We start from the raw sequence: 13,874 nt of genomic DNA, 5'->3' as shown, positions 1-13,874 counted from the left end.
CTGAATCAAGACAGCGTGTACATCCAATCACACCTCGAGCTATTGCTCTCAGCTCTGCATCTCCTAATTCACTTTGGTTACATGGATGTCTTAACATAAGATATCTTTAGGATATGATTAAGTCATAAGAAGCATGAGATAAATATTATGCATAACGTTACATACTGTCAATGATTACATTACAGCAGTGTTGTGCAAGCTCACACTTCACATTAACTAGTTAAAAGTTCAGTTAATATAAAAGAAAATTCACGTTCATAGTTCACCAATTCAGTTTTGAACTTCATTAACAGTTTTTTTTAGAAACCGAAGAAAAACTGTTGGCTTGAGTATTTTGTGCTTCTCTTTTTAAATGAATCCTCTCCATTACCTGCCCATCACTACAATCTAAAATTGTTGTGGATATTGTTTGTACACCTGTTTCATTAATCAAAACTAAGGCAGTAACTCTATTTAATAAACATGTAATCTGGACCTAAGCATCAATTCAGAATGTCACAAAAAAAAAGTTCAAGTTCTTTAGTTTAAAATATGTTACGTTCAGTTCAAAGTTCAAAAATTAACTTGTTCAATGAACTAGTTCTTTTGAACTAGTTCATGCACAACACTGCATTACAGTATGTATGCATTAATATGTTTCGGAACTGTTGACGTTATGGTAATAATCCAGATTCAATTCATCCTCCATTATCAAATGGTTGGCAAAGTAGCACTGCATCTCGTTGTGCATTGAAGTGTTGTAGAATGACAATAAATTAGCTGTGTACCTTGTAACTTGTATAGGACCATGGTCCCTAGGTGTACTTCAAAGTTAGACTTATGCTGTGAGAGTGAGACAAGCACACCGACATTATAGCCTACTACCACGTATTCTTTATGATTATGAAGTAGAATATAATGTAGCCTACTATAAAATAAGATAAGGAATAGGATTGTAGGCCTACTATATTAATCCCGAAAAATAATCACGTATTCTTTATGATAGATGTGGGCTACACACAGATCAAAACACAATAAACAGGGTGTATTATGAAGTGTTTATATTTGATCTATAGTGTGTATGGAAGAAAATTGACCTTACATTATTATACTAACATATACTTTTCATCTGGCCTATATGCTATATAAATATAATAATGGTGAAGAAAAGCTTAAGAAGACAAGTCACCACTCCTCTCTAACTGTGGCCTGGAGGGTGCCATAAGGTCTGTTGATTAACTTATCTGTGTTTACCCACTAACATAGAGGTCAAGGATCCGGGTGACCTGAGGCTAGTCTAGGGGCAAGGACAAGCCGGACACCCCATTCTAGTGTCGTACCTGTAAACATGGTGTGTGCAGGAGATATCGTAAATAACAACATCCTCGATGGACAGAAAGGGAGATATAAGGAGGGGCCCGTGACTAGCTCTCGAGTTCTTTGTCAAACCAACTCGGCTTTGCTCTTACTTGTTCGCGAGTAAAAATAAAGTCTTTTGTCATTCTTGCTCCGGTCTCCTCGAACTCTCTTATTTAAGTTATAGTGTTAAATGCGGTTTATCTACCACATGTGTACATCGTTTACCTCAAGCTGTAACTTCATTTCCATATTCACTTTGTGTGCCTGTTTTTGTGAATGTCTTAACATAAAATAACATAAGGATGCGAGTAATTATTACAATAGAAACACGAGAAATATATACATAGGCCTACACTCAATGAATACATTGCCAGTATGGCAGTCAATGAATACATTGACAGTATGTGTGCATTATTTTTCGTAACGTTTTGTTACGTTCACATGTTATTTGTTACTACGTTAACGTGTCAATTTGTGTTAAGCAAGCGTAGGGCTGGACCCCTCGAAATTGCGCGATAATGGCCTTCTATATTCACACTAATAGAAAACTAGTCACGTTATGACACGTGTATGACCTGGATCGCGACTATGGTCGATCGAATGTTTTGTTGGGGGAGCCTTCAACTCCATGGCGGACGCACTAGCCGACTGATCCCGTCGCCTCTGTTCTGCTGGCGCTGAGCACAATCTACACACCAGTTCAAAATGAGTCTACAGAAGAAACCCGTTCGTCTCATCGCGGCAGCATGCAATGATTTGGGAATCGGAAAGAATGGAAAGCTGCCTTGGAGTTTACCGTAAGAACGTTAAATGAATAGCCTACGTTTAATCTAAATTTCGGTGTTTGTAGTTTGAATTTACCGATGGCAGGTCGGCAGGCTCCAGAGGTAAGATGAGTGACATGGTGACGTGTGGCAGAGGCAAAAACACGTAGGCCTACACAAACTACGATTGTCAATTTTCCTTAGGCCTACGTTTGTTTGTTTTTTCCACAGGAACGAGTTCAAGTATTATTTGAATAACGTCAGTCGAGTCTCACGTCCAGGTATTGAACATCGATCGATCTATTACCAACTGGCCCAGTGGTTCCCAACCTCGGAGTTGGTATGCTGTGTGGGGGAGTAGTAACAAAGTAACAAACAGTATATATTTTAGCAAACCATGTTCATTTTTTAGAAACTCAAACTGTAAATTGCATACGAACTGACTACCTACCGATTCATAGCCGAAGTAGAGCGATGCCGTATGCGTCCACCGGGACACTGATAATACCAGTAGGCCTAGATGTTAATTTTTTAAACGCAGATGCATAAATAAAAGTTGGTATCGCAAACATTTTCAGAGCTAGAAATGGGGTCACGGAAGAAAAAAAACATGGATATAAAATGTATCACAGCAATAATCCAATATGCTGAGTGTAATGTTAAGTTTCTCACCACCTCATTACAAACTTGCACTATGAACTTAAAAAAGGACATAAAAGCAGTAAGGCAATACACTCACTATGTCAGGTGGAATGGGGAGTGCAGTCAAGAGTATTAACCAACCAGAACAACAAACAAAATCAGTGCAATAACCAAAATTGCTGAGTGTTATGTAAAGCTTCTCACCACCTCATAAAGTATGTAAATACCACATTAACACTTTTAAATCCACAAACATATTCTACCCTCCTCTATATTTCTCCCATTACCCCTGAGCCTAAAACTCCACCATTTAGCAATATTCTGATTCTCTTAATGGTACACAGCATCTGAGCTGGAGAGACAAATATTGCAACAGCCTGCTTCTCAAAAATTGGACTCTAATATTCTGATTTGATTAAATGTATTTAATCACTGTTATTATCAATTATAACACTTAATATTTGTTATGTTGCTTGTTTGTTTTCTTGCCTTGCCCTATGTTGATCCGTAGTAGGCCATCCATTCATCTGATATTTTCTTGCTACAGGAATGTTCAATTTAGTGGTGTGGGGAAGACTCAACTGGTTCTCACAAGATGAATTTCTCAAAGAGAATGTTATGCATGTGGTTTTGAGTAAAACCTTAGGGTAAGCTCTTAAATACACACACACACACACGTATTGATATTAATTACCGAAAAATAAACCTGTTTGTAAATATTTGCATCAAGCCATTGTTTAAAAGGGAACTCTGTTCACTGCTATTATTCAGCACCTACTGCCCACACAGAAAAAGTGAGAATCTATTTAATGTGGCTACATCGCTGTCTCTATTCTTGTAGCGTTGTTCCAGACAACGCACACTACCTACGTGAGGACCTTGAGGGGGCTGTTCGCCTGGCCGCCTCCCCTCCTCTCAGCGACATCATAGAAACCATCTGGGTCGTTGGTGGCACCGGGGTCTACAAGGTACACTCACACTACCAACATGTGGCTGGTCATTGTAACGTGACGCCATTCAAAGAGTGTAAAAGGTGCACAAAGCCGAACGTTCTGCTGCACCTTTGAAAGGTCCATGTTTCTCTTCTTTCTTCTCCACCAGGAGAGCATGATGCACCCGTGGTGTGACCTGATATACCTCACGGACGTCATGGCCAACATTGACTGTGATGTTTTCTTCCCCGATTTTGACAGACAGATATTTAAAAAGCAAGACAGGTACGATTCATGAATCCCCTCTTTGATCCTCTCACTGCTAAGTAAGCATATTTCTATTGTGGCAATGTTTATGTGGGATTGGTTGGATTCTGTGGGTTGTGTTTATGTGGGATTGGTTGGATTCTGTGGGTTGTACAATGAATTCTGTAACATTTTGTGAAGTCACAAAAACACATTGGAATCAATTGTTACCCTCTATCGATATGAGATAGATGTGCTATTCCACGATCATAATCGATATGGTTGGGTTTGTTTCCATCACTGTAGATTCCCTGGCGTGCCGAGTGAAATCCAAGAAGAGAATGGTGTCAAATACAAGTACGAAGTTTATAAGAAAGACGTTTGCAATCAAGATGAGCTCATGTGAAAGAATCCTTTTTCCACTATTTCAAGTGCCTCAAAACATGTCAGGGGATTTCAGTTACTTCCGACGCTCCTTTTTATTCTTAAGTGTATAGCTGGGTTCACATGATGTATCAATCATAATGACACATGATATGTCATGTGTACCGCAGCGGGGGAGGAAACAGAGGACAGGAGGTTATCTGAGGTTAAACACTTTCCAGACGGACATATTTAACATTTGCATTTGTACTGGGAAGATGCCATTCAGTCTTCCTCACAATTGGCAACCTTTAAGTTTAAGGGGTATCTGGTGAATATTAGAGGGTAGGAGGGTGATTATGTGGCCTACATCTATATGAGTGTTACCTGCTCTGACCTACAAGGCCAGAAATAACTAGTCATGAAGACACTATGCATATCGTTGGTGAACATTGCATTTTATCCCTGAGATTCACTTAATACAACAAGATTTTTTTACAGCAAGTCATGTTTCGGTGTGTTTCTGTGTATGTAATGCACTTAAATATTCTCATCATCTGAAAGCTCACAGCAAAAAACGATCCCTTGGCAGGACAATAGATCCTTCCACAAAACATTCTGGAAGGATTCAACTCTTTAATTGTCTCACAAATTAACTGTTGATATTAAATAAGCGGACCAACTCTCAATCATACTGGAGCTGTCCTTGCGTTCAGATTCAAATAAATACAGAGAGACTACATTCACAGCATCACATTTTAGTCCACGATTACCATGACCCGTCAGTCATCCATCCTCAAAGGGGCTACGGGGTTAAACATGGGCCTCTCTCTGCGTAGCTGCAGCCGCCCGTAGCTCGCTTCAAAGTCCTTCTTGGTGCCACAGAGCGCCGCCAGGCCCCCGGTCTGGATGTCGTAACCGTGCGACCGCAGGCTCTGCACGCGGTGGTTTACGATCTCCGTGGTTAGCTCCAGGACGGCGGGGGCCTGTAAGATCTGAGCCACGCTGATGCCCACCCCGAACAGCCCTTGGAAGCGCTGCTCCAGCACGGCCTCCGAGTGGTACAGCAGCGCCGGGCAGTCGAGGACCAAGTGCCGGAGCTGTTCGTCGGAGCAGCTCAGGGTGCTCTGCGAGAAGGCCAGGGTGCGCTGCATGGCGTCGGGGGTCAGCTCCGTGACAAAGCCCCGGAGCTTGGACAGGAGGCCCAGCAGCTCAGCGGTGGTGAAGCCCTTCTGGGTCAGGAAATGGAAGTTCTGCCTCAGCAACTCCGGGTCTTTGAGGAGGACGAACGGGTTCTGGCTCAGCAGTTTCTGGAGCCAGATTTTCACGTTGGTGTCCTTTCCGCCCAGCTCGAGGTAGGCCGCCTGGAGCGTGTGGATCATCTTTTTGTTGTCATCTACTGGTCGGCTGAAGCTCTGGGGAGCCCCGGACATCAGCTTGGTGATGATGCGCTTGTTGAGGTTCAATTGGCGGAAGTAGGTTATGTTGTCGCGCTGGTTGGCGTGGTGGCTGGCACAGGTGAAAAAGGAGGCAGGGAATTTTTCAATAACGCCAACGAGTTCTCTGTGGTTTGGACACACAGACAACCACAGGTCCCTCTGAGCCTGCATTTGCTCAGGGTGGCAGAGGACCGCCTCGGGGTACTGAGTTAGAACCCCAGCGACTATGGAGCCAGAAGCCCCCATTTCCCTCATCAGCTCGGCTACCTCATTAACATAAGTGGGGGTTTGGTACAGGATCCAGCACTTCAGTTTTCTGACCTTCTGGATGTCTACGGACAGAAGGTATAGCGCTTCCACGGTATGCCGGTTCTCTTCTGCACGTTGCGTGGTGCATAACCGCTCATGTACTTGAATCGCTGTACCTCGCGGATACCGTAGGCACAGGGATGTTGTGATCAGCCTCCACATGGAGGAAAGGTTCTCAGCCCACTGATCTTAAAAATAAGCAGGTGCAGTGACAGCAAGCATGTAGCGTACAAACCTGTTGCCGGTAGTGTATACACTCTAGTAGTCTAGCAACAAGGAAAATAAATGTGTGGCACACTTACGCAGATTGCGGTGAGCTTTTAATTGGAGCACTTCAATGTTTTCAGCATAGAAGCAGCGTAGACGCCAAGGGGATGCAGAATATTATTTCGCAGGGGTCGAGGGCGAGTGGTGTGGGACGTCTTGTTATGAAACTGATTTTCTTTCTCCTTTTGTAAATGTACTATTTGTTTTCCTATAGCGCTACGTAGTGGAGACAAGAAGTATTGCGACGCCATTACAGTACTAACCCACAAACCTAAAATGTTCACTGTAGGCCTATCTTCCAGCCTTTTTAATGTTTTATCTTCATAATTACTTATCGAGTCCTTATTGGCAAGTTGGACACATTAAGTAATAAGAATATCCATCTGTCTGTCTGTCTGTCTGTCTGTCTGTCTGTCTGTCTGTCTAGCCTGTTAGCTCAATGTCTAGACTGTAGTTTGTCTCCTTTTCTTTTGCCTCATTGTCTCTGTTGCCTCGTGAATTAAAGTATGTATTTGTATTAAAGCAAGGTTTTGAGATCTCTGAAACATTATTCTGATTATATCACAAATCTAGATATGAGCTATTTCAAAAATTACCATTAGAAATTTTACAGTTGCAAATAATAATTCTTTGATGCATGAAATTCTGAACACATGAAACCTGTAAGCCTGGTATGATTGTTTGTACAGAATTTCACAATAAACTGGTTTTGTTACAAGGTAGGCTATTACTGGGTCAAACCAGTCCAACTACGAGACAAGACAAAGCACAGCTATCATTTCATACACGTGATGTAAGGCTCTTAATTTCAGTTGACTCTTTAAATTCTTATTTAAAGGAATTAATTTTGATACAAATGAATGTCATTGTTTTTACAAATTAACATTTAGCCAACATTTAAAGTTAAATTAAGTGAAGTTCATTGTTCAATAAATTTTCCATAGTTACATGTGTGTTATCTCAGATGGATGTAGATAATACAAGCAGGAAGCATGATACCATCCGAAACTAGGTGACACCTCCAAGCAGGTTAGTCAAAAAGGGCATTCTCTCTTTACACATAGCAGTTTGTGCCAGGCCAAGGATAGCGACAACATGCCACTTGCCTTCAGGATAACAGTTCTTGTACTCCTCCTTTCACTCAACATGGCAGTCACAGAGATGCCAGGTTTTGTATTTCAACCCCAGGGAGCTGTTGTCCAGATTGGTTCTTGCTTTGGAGCAGATAACATGGTTGTTTTTAAGTCATCCGGGACTGGAGACCAACTTCTAGTCAACTATTCAGCCGGTGCGGGGGTCTCCTACTTTCCTGAAGACCTCCAGGGTCGTGCCAACATCACAGACTATTACTCCATGCTGGGATTGCTGATGGTTCACCTGGATCCCCGGGACGAAGGTATCTACAGGACAGAGTGCTGGCAGAATGAGACGCTGGTCAGCCACCGCAGACAACGGCTGGTTGTCTGCAGAGAGAAGGTTGAGTTTGGGGAGATGACTGCGTTGGAAGATGACTGGGCCGAGGCTCGGTGCAAAGGCAGCGTCAGGGCCCTGGCTGATACCACGGTAAACTGGTACTATGATCCGTACACCAATAATTCCTTAGGGGCCGGAGCTGTGTCACTGGATCCCCTGTTGGCGCACCGGCAGGGTGCGGTGGAGGTAAGAGATGGTGGCGCGGTGCTCCGTGTGTCCAACAGTGTGCTGCAGGACTCTTTTTCCTTTTATTGTGCCATGATGAAGGGTCCAAATTGCCTCAGTTTCCAAACCATTTACCAGCCAGGGTATGTTGATGTGAGGACAATTTATGCCTCACATGGGGACAGAGTTGCACTAGCCTGCTCGTCTGAATACAAGAGCCAGAGTTGGGAGACACCGCTGGGAAAGATCAATACCACTACAAAGTCTCTTGAATCAAGTCAGGGCAGCACGCAGGGCGGTCACATGTACATCTCGAGGGATACTGAATTGAAAAGCCATTTCCTGATCATTCCAGCTGTCTCTGACGAACACATGGGGCAGTATTCCTGCTTCTCACCCTCTCTGGAGAGTGTGTACCTCATCGCTTTCTGCCCTAGGATGGAATCGAAGGAAATACGTGGTGTGGAAGGAGGCGATATCTTGTTAGAATGCGACGTACATCAAAAAACGCCTGGTGATGGCACCAGCGTAGAGTGGCATCGTGACAGAGCGTCTGGGGAAGCCAGCCTTATTCAGAACGCCACAGACGAGGCTGCGGCCAGCCAAGGCAACCCGAGGCGTGGACCCCAGGATGGCTTCTCCCTCAAACTCTCAGGCCTCACAGCAGAAGATGCGGGAGTATACTGGTGTGTCGTCACCGCATGGAAGCCATCCCTTCACAGTGAGACCGACACCCGTGACATTAATGACATAGCAGAAGAAGAGGAAGAAGAAGAAGAAGAAGAGTATCCCGAAGATGGCAAGCATAGTGCCTATGGCGGTTTGGACGACAGCTACAATGACTACAACGACTACGGCAACGGCTGGCTTCAAGTATGCATTTCCAAGCAGCAGATTGTTTTGACCGTCACATTGACCCCGATTAAAGTTGAGGTCGGGGGCCTTGATACTGCACCCAAAGACTTAGCTAATGACCCCCAGGCAGACGTGTCACTGGCTCCGGATCCTGGAGTTCCCGGGCATGCCTTGGGAGCCGAGGTGGCGGCAGGAGTGCTGCTGGTCGGGGTGATTGCGACAGTGGCTGTAATAAAGACGAGGTCAAAGGGCTGTTTCAAGCAGGGAGGCGCAGCCACCGACACGGAGCCCAATTTCCATCAGGACACAGAAATGGCTTGTGATCCCGGTTGTACTGAAATGTTAGCGCCCAATGAGCCATCTAATGCATGTTAAGTAGGATGCCTTTATGACATTTTTCTAGAGAGATAAAATGAAATTAGTCGTGTAATTGGCTATCTATTTTCAGCATTTGGTGGGAAGGAATCAGAGTGTATTTATTCATGTTCCCTACCATGCAATAATGAATATGATCATTTTGATCTAATAAAGACACAGCCAGTGCATTTCCCTCTGATGTTTTGTTACTGTAACTAACCCTAACCCTTTGTCTAGAGTATATCATATCCGGATGTAATGTGCATATAAACATTTTAGAACTCAAATGATACAATCTGAATATGTAGTATGGTAATGGTTTATCAACACACTACAATATGTTTTGGCAGGTAGTAGTAGTGAATATTTTATAGTGTGGGAGTGTGGGTGTGTGTGGGCAGGTCGATGCTTGTATGCATTCATGCCAGTCCATTTCCCTGTGAGAAATGTTGCCTTTACTGATCTAATCTGCAAGGTTGGGATATTTACCTTAATTCCGTGATTCAGTCTGTATTAGTGGACGAAAGGAAGCCATAATCCCATAAAGAAACTGTGTATGCTCTGAAGGGAGATATCTGAAAATGACTAACATTATTCCACTGATGTCAATGATATAATTTAAAGTAAACATTATGAATATGTCTGCATATTGGAATAACTGATAATACCATGAATTCTGTATATTATTACAACAGAACGAAAGATTGTAACCAGTACATTAAACCTTCAGATCCTAATTATCTCTGACAACAGTTCTATGGATAACACTATATTTTCCTCCCCCTGCAATGGTATCCTCCTGTGGATAATGCAGGGAAAAGAGGTGAAATAAGGGGATTGTAGACAAAGCATCTCGCAAAGTGTCCAAAGTGCTTGGTGTACACGTCAGTGGCGGCTGCAGAGTTGGATGAAGGTGGACTGATGGTCACGCAGATGGGCGAGGACCAGCTGCTCCGTGTTGTCATGCGTAATTAAGAAGGGGCTTTAGTGTAGCACAGCCACAAGTAAGCAAGCAGAGCTATCAGCCCAATAACCAGTGTCTTTGCTCAGAGAGAAAGATATAATGGCCAATGTCTCTCTCTCTCTCTCTCTTTCTCTCTCTCTCCTTCTCTCTCTACCTCACTCCCTGCCGAGTGAGAGAGTGCACAAATGGGTTTTCTTAATTGTTAGAGCGTCCCCCTGACCATCTGTGAGTGAGTGTGTGTGTGTGTGTGTGTGTGTGTGTGTGTGTGTGTGTGTGTGTGTGTGTGTGTGTGTGTGCATGAGTGGGTGGTGTTGTGAAATATGCACAGACCCCGCTATTACAGCACTGAGTAACAAACTTCAAGGTCTTATCAGGCTTTCATGCCAATACAATTTTTTGACTAAAAGCACTTTTAGCTTGAACCCTTGTAACCCTTGTGAACAGAAATATTGTTTTGTTGCAATATCTGAACACACAAACACATGCATAATTTCTAATACAATATTAATCCCAACCATCGTAGGGCAAGGAACAACTCGTGCTGTGAAAGTAAAGTATGCATGGCTCCTCACTGCCTCACCATGGTTGCTGAACTGCGCTGGCTGTGAGGAAATTAGGTGTAATTTCCCAAACTCATTTGTAATGCAACTGTTAGTATATGCACTGTGAGTGTGACAACCATTGGTGGAATAAAGAGCAAGGAGGGAGAGCTGAGGCAGCAAAGTCTCTAATGTTTTGGTTTGCTCTCAATACATTTAAAATAGACAAATATACTTAAAGCAAGCCATCGTTTATTTTTATAATGTTGCCCCAACTTGCACCTTTTTCCTCTCTCTGATTCTAAAACCTAGGACCAGACACCAGTTATTTCTTTACCTGCTTGTTAAAGTAATATTCCATCAAGGTGTGTTATTCGTGGTAATCTTTCACATCATAAAAAGTGAATAATCATCAATGGCATGTGCCTAACCCTATAGGCTTTATAGGTACTTTATGGAAAAGCATATTTTGAAACACTGCAGGATCCAACAGCCCTGTTTATTCATGGGATTATCCAGTTATTGAAGCAAAAATAAAAGAAAAAAGATCTTAGAAGAAAGAGGACACCAAAATGAGACCATCTATATTCAAGATATTTCACAAGATATTCCATTGAAAAACAATCACGGAAGGACGCGCACTACAAACACAGAAAAATCACAGCGCAGGCTTTGATGCGAGGCATGTGCGTGAGTAAACACTCAGCATCTTCCTTGTGTAATCTCTTCTTCTCTTTTCCCTCATTTTGTTCCTTCATTCTTTTTTTCTTTACCAGACCGTTCATGCTTGCTAAATAATTCTCATTATGCCAGTAAAGCTGTTCTTCACTCAATTCCAAAAAATTCCCAAAGTTATTTGTGTGCGATATGGACTCCAAGCCCCATGTTGGAGCCGAGCACCATAGCAGCATCTTTGGTTTCTAAATGAGCACTCTTCTGCTCCTCTTGACCCATGTGGACTTTCAATGAATACCAGCCCAGTGATCATTTGAAGGGTTGGACATATTCATCCCATATATTTCTCTAGCTTCATAAATTTGGCAGTTTTGCGAAAACAGAGAGATAATGGAGAGGAGGTTGGACAGGGGCTCAGTGGGCTTTAAGATAACAGACAGTCAAACAGGCTCCCAAACTATTCCTAGAGGCTAAATACTGATTGGGGTCACAAGTATTTAATTCACTGGTGACCTCTCAGTAATACAACTGAGAGATGTGGGATTACACTGAAACATGAATATGAAATGTCAAGGAATTTAAGCCTGATTACATGTGATAGAGTTTAATGTATAAGGAGAATTAAATGACATAATTGGTACTTTAATATATTCTGCATGTGTGTGTATGTATTGTAATGTTGTTAATGTTTTATATAGCATTTTCTGTTTCTTATTTTCATAGTCCGGAATAACTTGACAGCAGTTCTTAAAGGTTCATTGTGTAATACCAGAGAGAAATATGAGAAGCTGTCTGAGCTGCCCTGTGCTGGCTTCTTTCTAGATTCAATTTAGCCATCCTTGTTGGCGTACCAGTGGGTTGAATTAGATTTATTTCCTCTTGCTCGGGTTCCAAGGAAAGAAAATATATTATGTTCAATCAAATGGTATGCAAAGATTTTGTTTTTGTTGTTGGATAAGGTTTATGGTTAACCCTGAATCCAACCATTCAGGGTTGGATTCAGTTGGACCATCCAATCTATTAAATAAAGCATACATTTACACCTTAGTTAACATGAACACCATTACCTTAGTAAACATAAACACCATTTTTAAAGGTTTTTGTAAATGATGCCTTTTGTAAACGATACTATACCGTGAGTTTACTGTTTATTAACTGTTAGTTAATGCTTATTACTGCATTAACAATTGTAATTAATGGATGGTTAATTAATGTACCCTTATTCTAAAGTGTAACAGCTATTTTTTATGAGGGTAACAATATTCACAAATAACAGATGGATTTTGGAAATAGCTTCGTTGCTCCACAAGATAATCATGTCGATCAAAATGAAATGACAAAGAGACACAGACGGTGGCTCCATGTTTGTGTGAATCGTGCTGGGAGATAGTTATAGTTAGAAATGGCCTCAAGGAGCTGTAGAATCAATGATTTCTTTGTGTGAGTGTCCATCCTGTGTATATAATGCCGGGCCATATTTTAAGAGTGGGCAGTGCGAAACTTAAAAGGAATATTTAGTGAACATTCAGTTCATCTCTAAAAAAGAAAAAAAACGTCACTGATGAAACCAAGCCTCATAGTGTGTGGGAGTGAGGCTACAGCTCGGAGTGCAGGATCAATGCTGTTCAGGGGGAGCTGGAAGCCTGCTATTTATGGTACACACACAGTTCTCTGGACGCCGTCTTGTCTCTGTAGCTATGCAACATAAAATACCCTTAATGTCCCTGATCTGCGGGATGCCATGATGCTGATCTTGTATACCTCGGTGTTGCTGTGATAGACCCAGAGAATTACATTAAAACTGCAGATTATTCAAATAAATGATACCACTGGAATTTCCCACGTGCCGATGCAGCAGTGGTGTCAATTACCGACCTGTGGAAAAGCCAATGGTACAGACACATTTTTATGTTTTGCTGATTCTTCAGTATTAATGTTCTGCTCTGTTCTGTCATCTTTGTATTCATGCTACAGTAACTGTCAATTATTTGGAGGTCTGTATATCAAGCTTTGTACAACGTACAGCCCCAGGTTGTTCAGGTGGGTTGAATAAGCCTTGTGGGCCATACTTTCGAAACAGAACCAGAGATGGTGGATGTCTTAGTTCTGTTGTTGAATAACTAGTCTTGTGTTACCAGCCTTGAAGCTTGGGATCGAAAGGGCCTTTTTTTTATAAAATTAAAGTCTAATGTATTCCTTCAATACCTTTCTGTATTTATTTTTCCATGCACTTGTCATTCGATTTGAACACAATGTCTAGCCCCTGTCTAGTCTCCTCTGATGTGTTTCCATTGTTCTTATTCACCTAGTGGCCATTTTGATTCTCAGTACTAACTGGCTGGGGGGGCTGAAAGTGAAATCCTGCATTCAGTTCGCTCACCAAGCTAGTGTTCAGAAACAATATGGAAGCTATGTGGCCACTATAGGAGAAAAGGCCAATAGCACACCGTCACATTAACCGCACCGAGAAGAAAAGGACAGATTTCGGTCCTCACCCTATCATCAGCCACAGACTAATGTAAGGTCAATGGCCATTACCACACAGG

General features: G+C 42.3%; 2 protein-coding genes across 2 annotated transcripts; one reads left to right on the top strand and one right to left on the bottom strand.

Annotated features, from left to right (window-relative positions):
• Positions 1-1,957: 1,957 nt before the first annotated feature.
• LOC311357039 (dihydrofolate reductase) lies at positions 1,958-4,789 on the top strand. The gene is made up of 6 exons (XM_084476911.1): positions 1,958-2,135; positions 2,334-2,383; positions 3,292-3,391; positions 3,586-3,712; positions 3,846-3,961; positions 4,229-4,789. The coding sequence occupies exons 1-6, from the start codon at positions 2,044-2,046 to the stop codon at positions 4,326-4,328; spliced, it is 585 nt and encodes a 194-aa protein (XP_084333037.1). The 5' UTR covers positions 1,958-2,043; the 3' UTR covers positions 4,329-4,789.
• A 122-nt stretch (positions 4,790-4,911) lies between these two features.
• mterf2 (mitochondrial transcription termination factor 2) lies at positions 4,912-6,826 on the bottom strand. Its single transcript, XM_084476910.1, has one exon. The coding sequence runs from the start codon at positions 6,193-6,195 to the stop codon at positions 5,068-5,070; it is 1,128 nt and encodes a 375-aa protein (XP_084333036.1). The 5' UTR covers positions 6,196-6,826; the 3' UTR covers positions 4,912-5,067.
• Between the last annotated feature and the right edge of the window lie 7,048 nt (positions 6,827-13,874).

The sequence above is a fragment of the Micromesistius poutassou genome, assembly GCF_964030765.1.
Source record: "Micromesistius poutassou genome assembly, chromosome: 13".
Classification (NCBI taxonomy): domain Eukaryota; kingdom Metazoa; phylum Chordata; class Actinopteri; order Gadiformes; family Gadidae; genus Micromesistius; species Micromesistius poutassou.
This window is presented reverse-complemented; position numbering and strand designations above follow the sequence as displayed.

What these genes read in the sequence shown, in the direction of transcription:
- LOC311357039 (XM_084476911.1), top strand. Translation starts at nt 2,044, where the DNA reads ATGAGTCTACAGAAGAAACCCGTTCGTCTCATCGCGGCAGCATGCAAT. An exon ending in CAGTCGAGTCTCACGTCCAG is followed by an intron (nt 2,384 to 3,291) that starts GTATTGAACATC and finishes TTCTTGCTACAG; the next exon opens with GAATGTTCAATTTAGTGGTG. An exon ending in GTTTTGAGTAAAACCTTAGG is followed by an intron (nt 3,392 to 3,585) that starts GTAAGCTCTTAA and finishes CTATTCTTGTAG; the next exon opens with CGTTGTTCCAGACAACGCAC.
- mterf2 (XM_084476910.1), bottom strand. Translation starts at nt 6,195, where the DNA reads ATGTGGAGGCTGATCACAACATCCCTGTGCCTACGGTATCCGCGAGGT.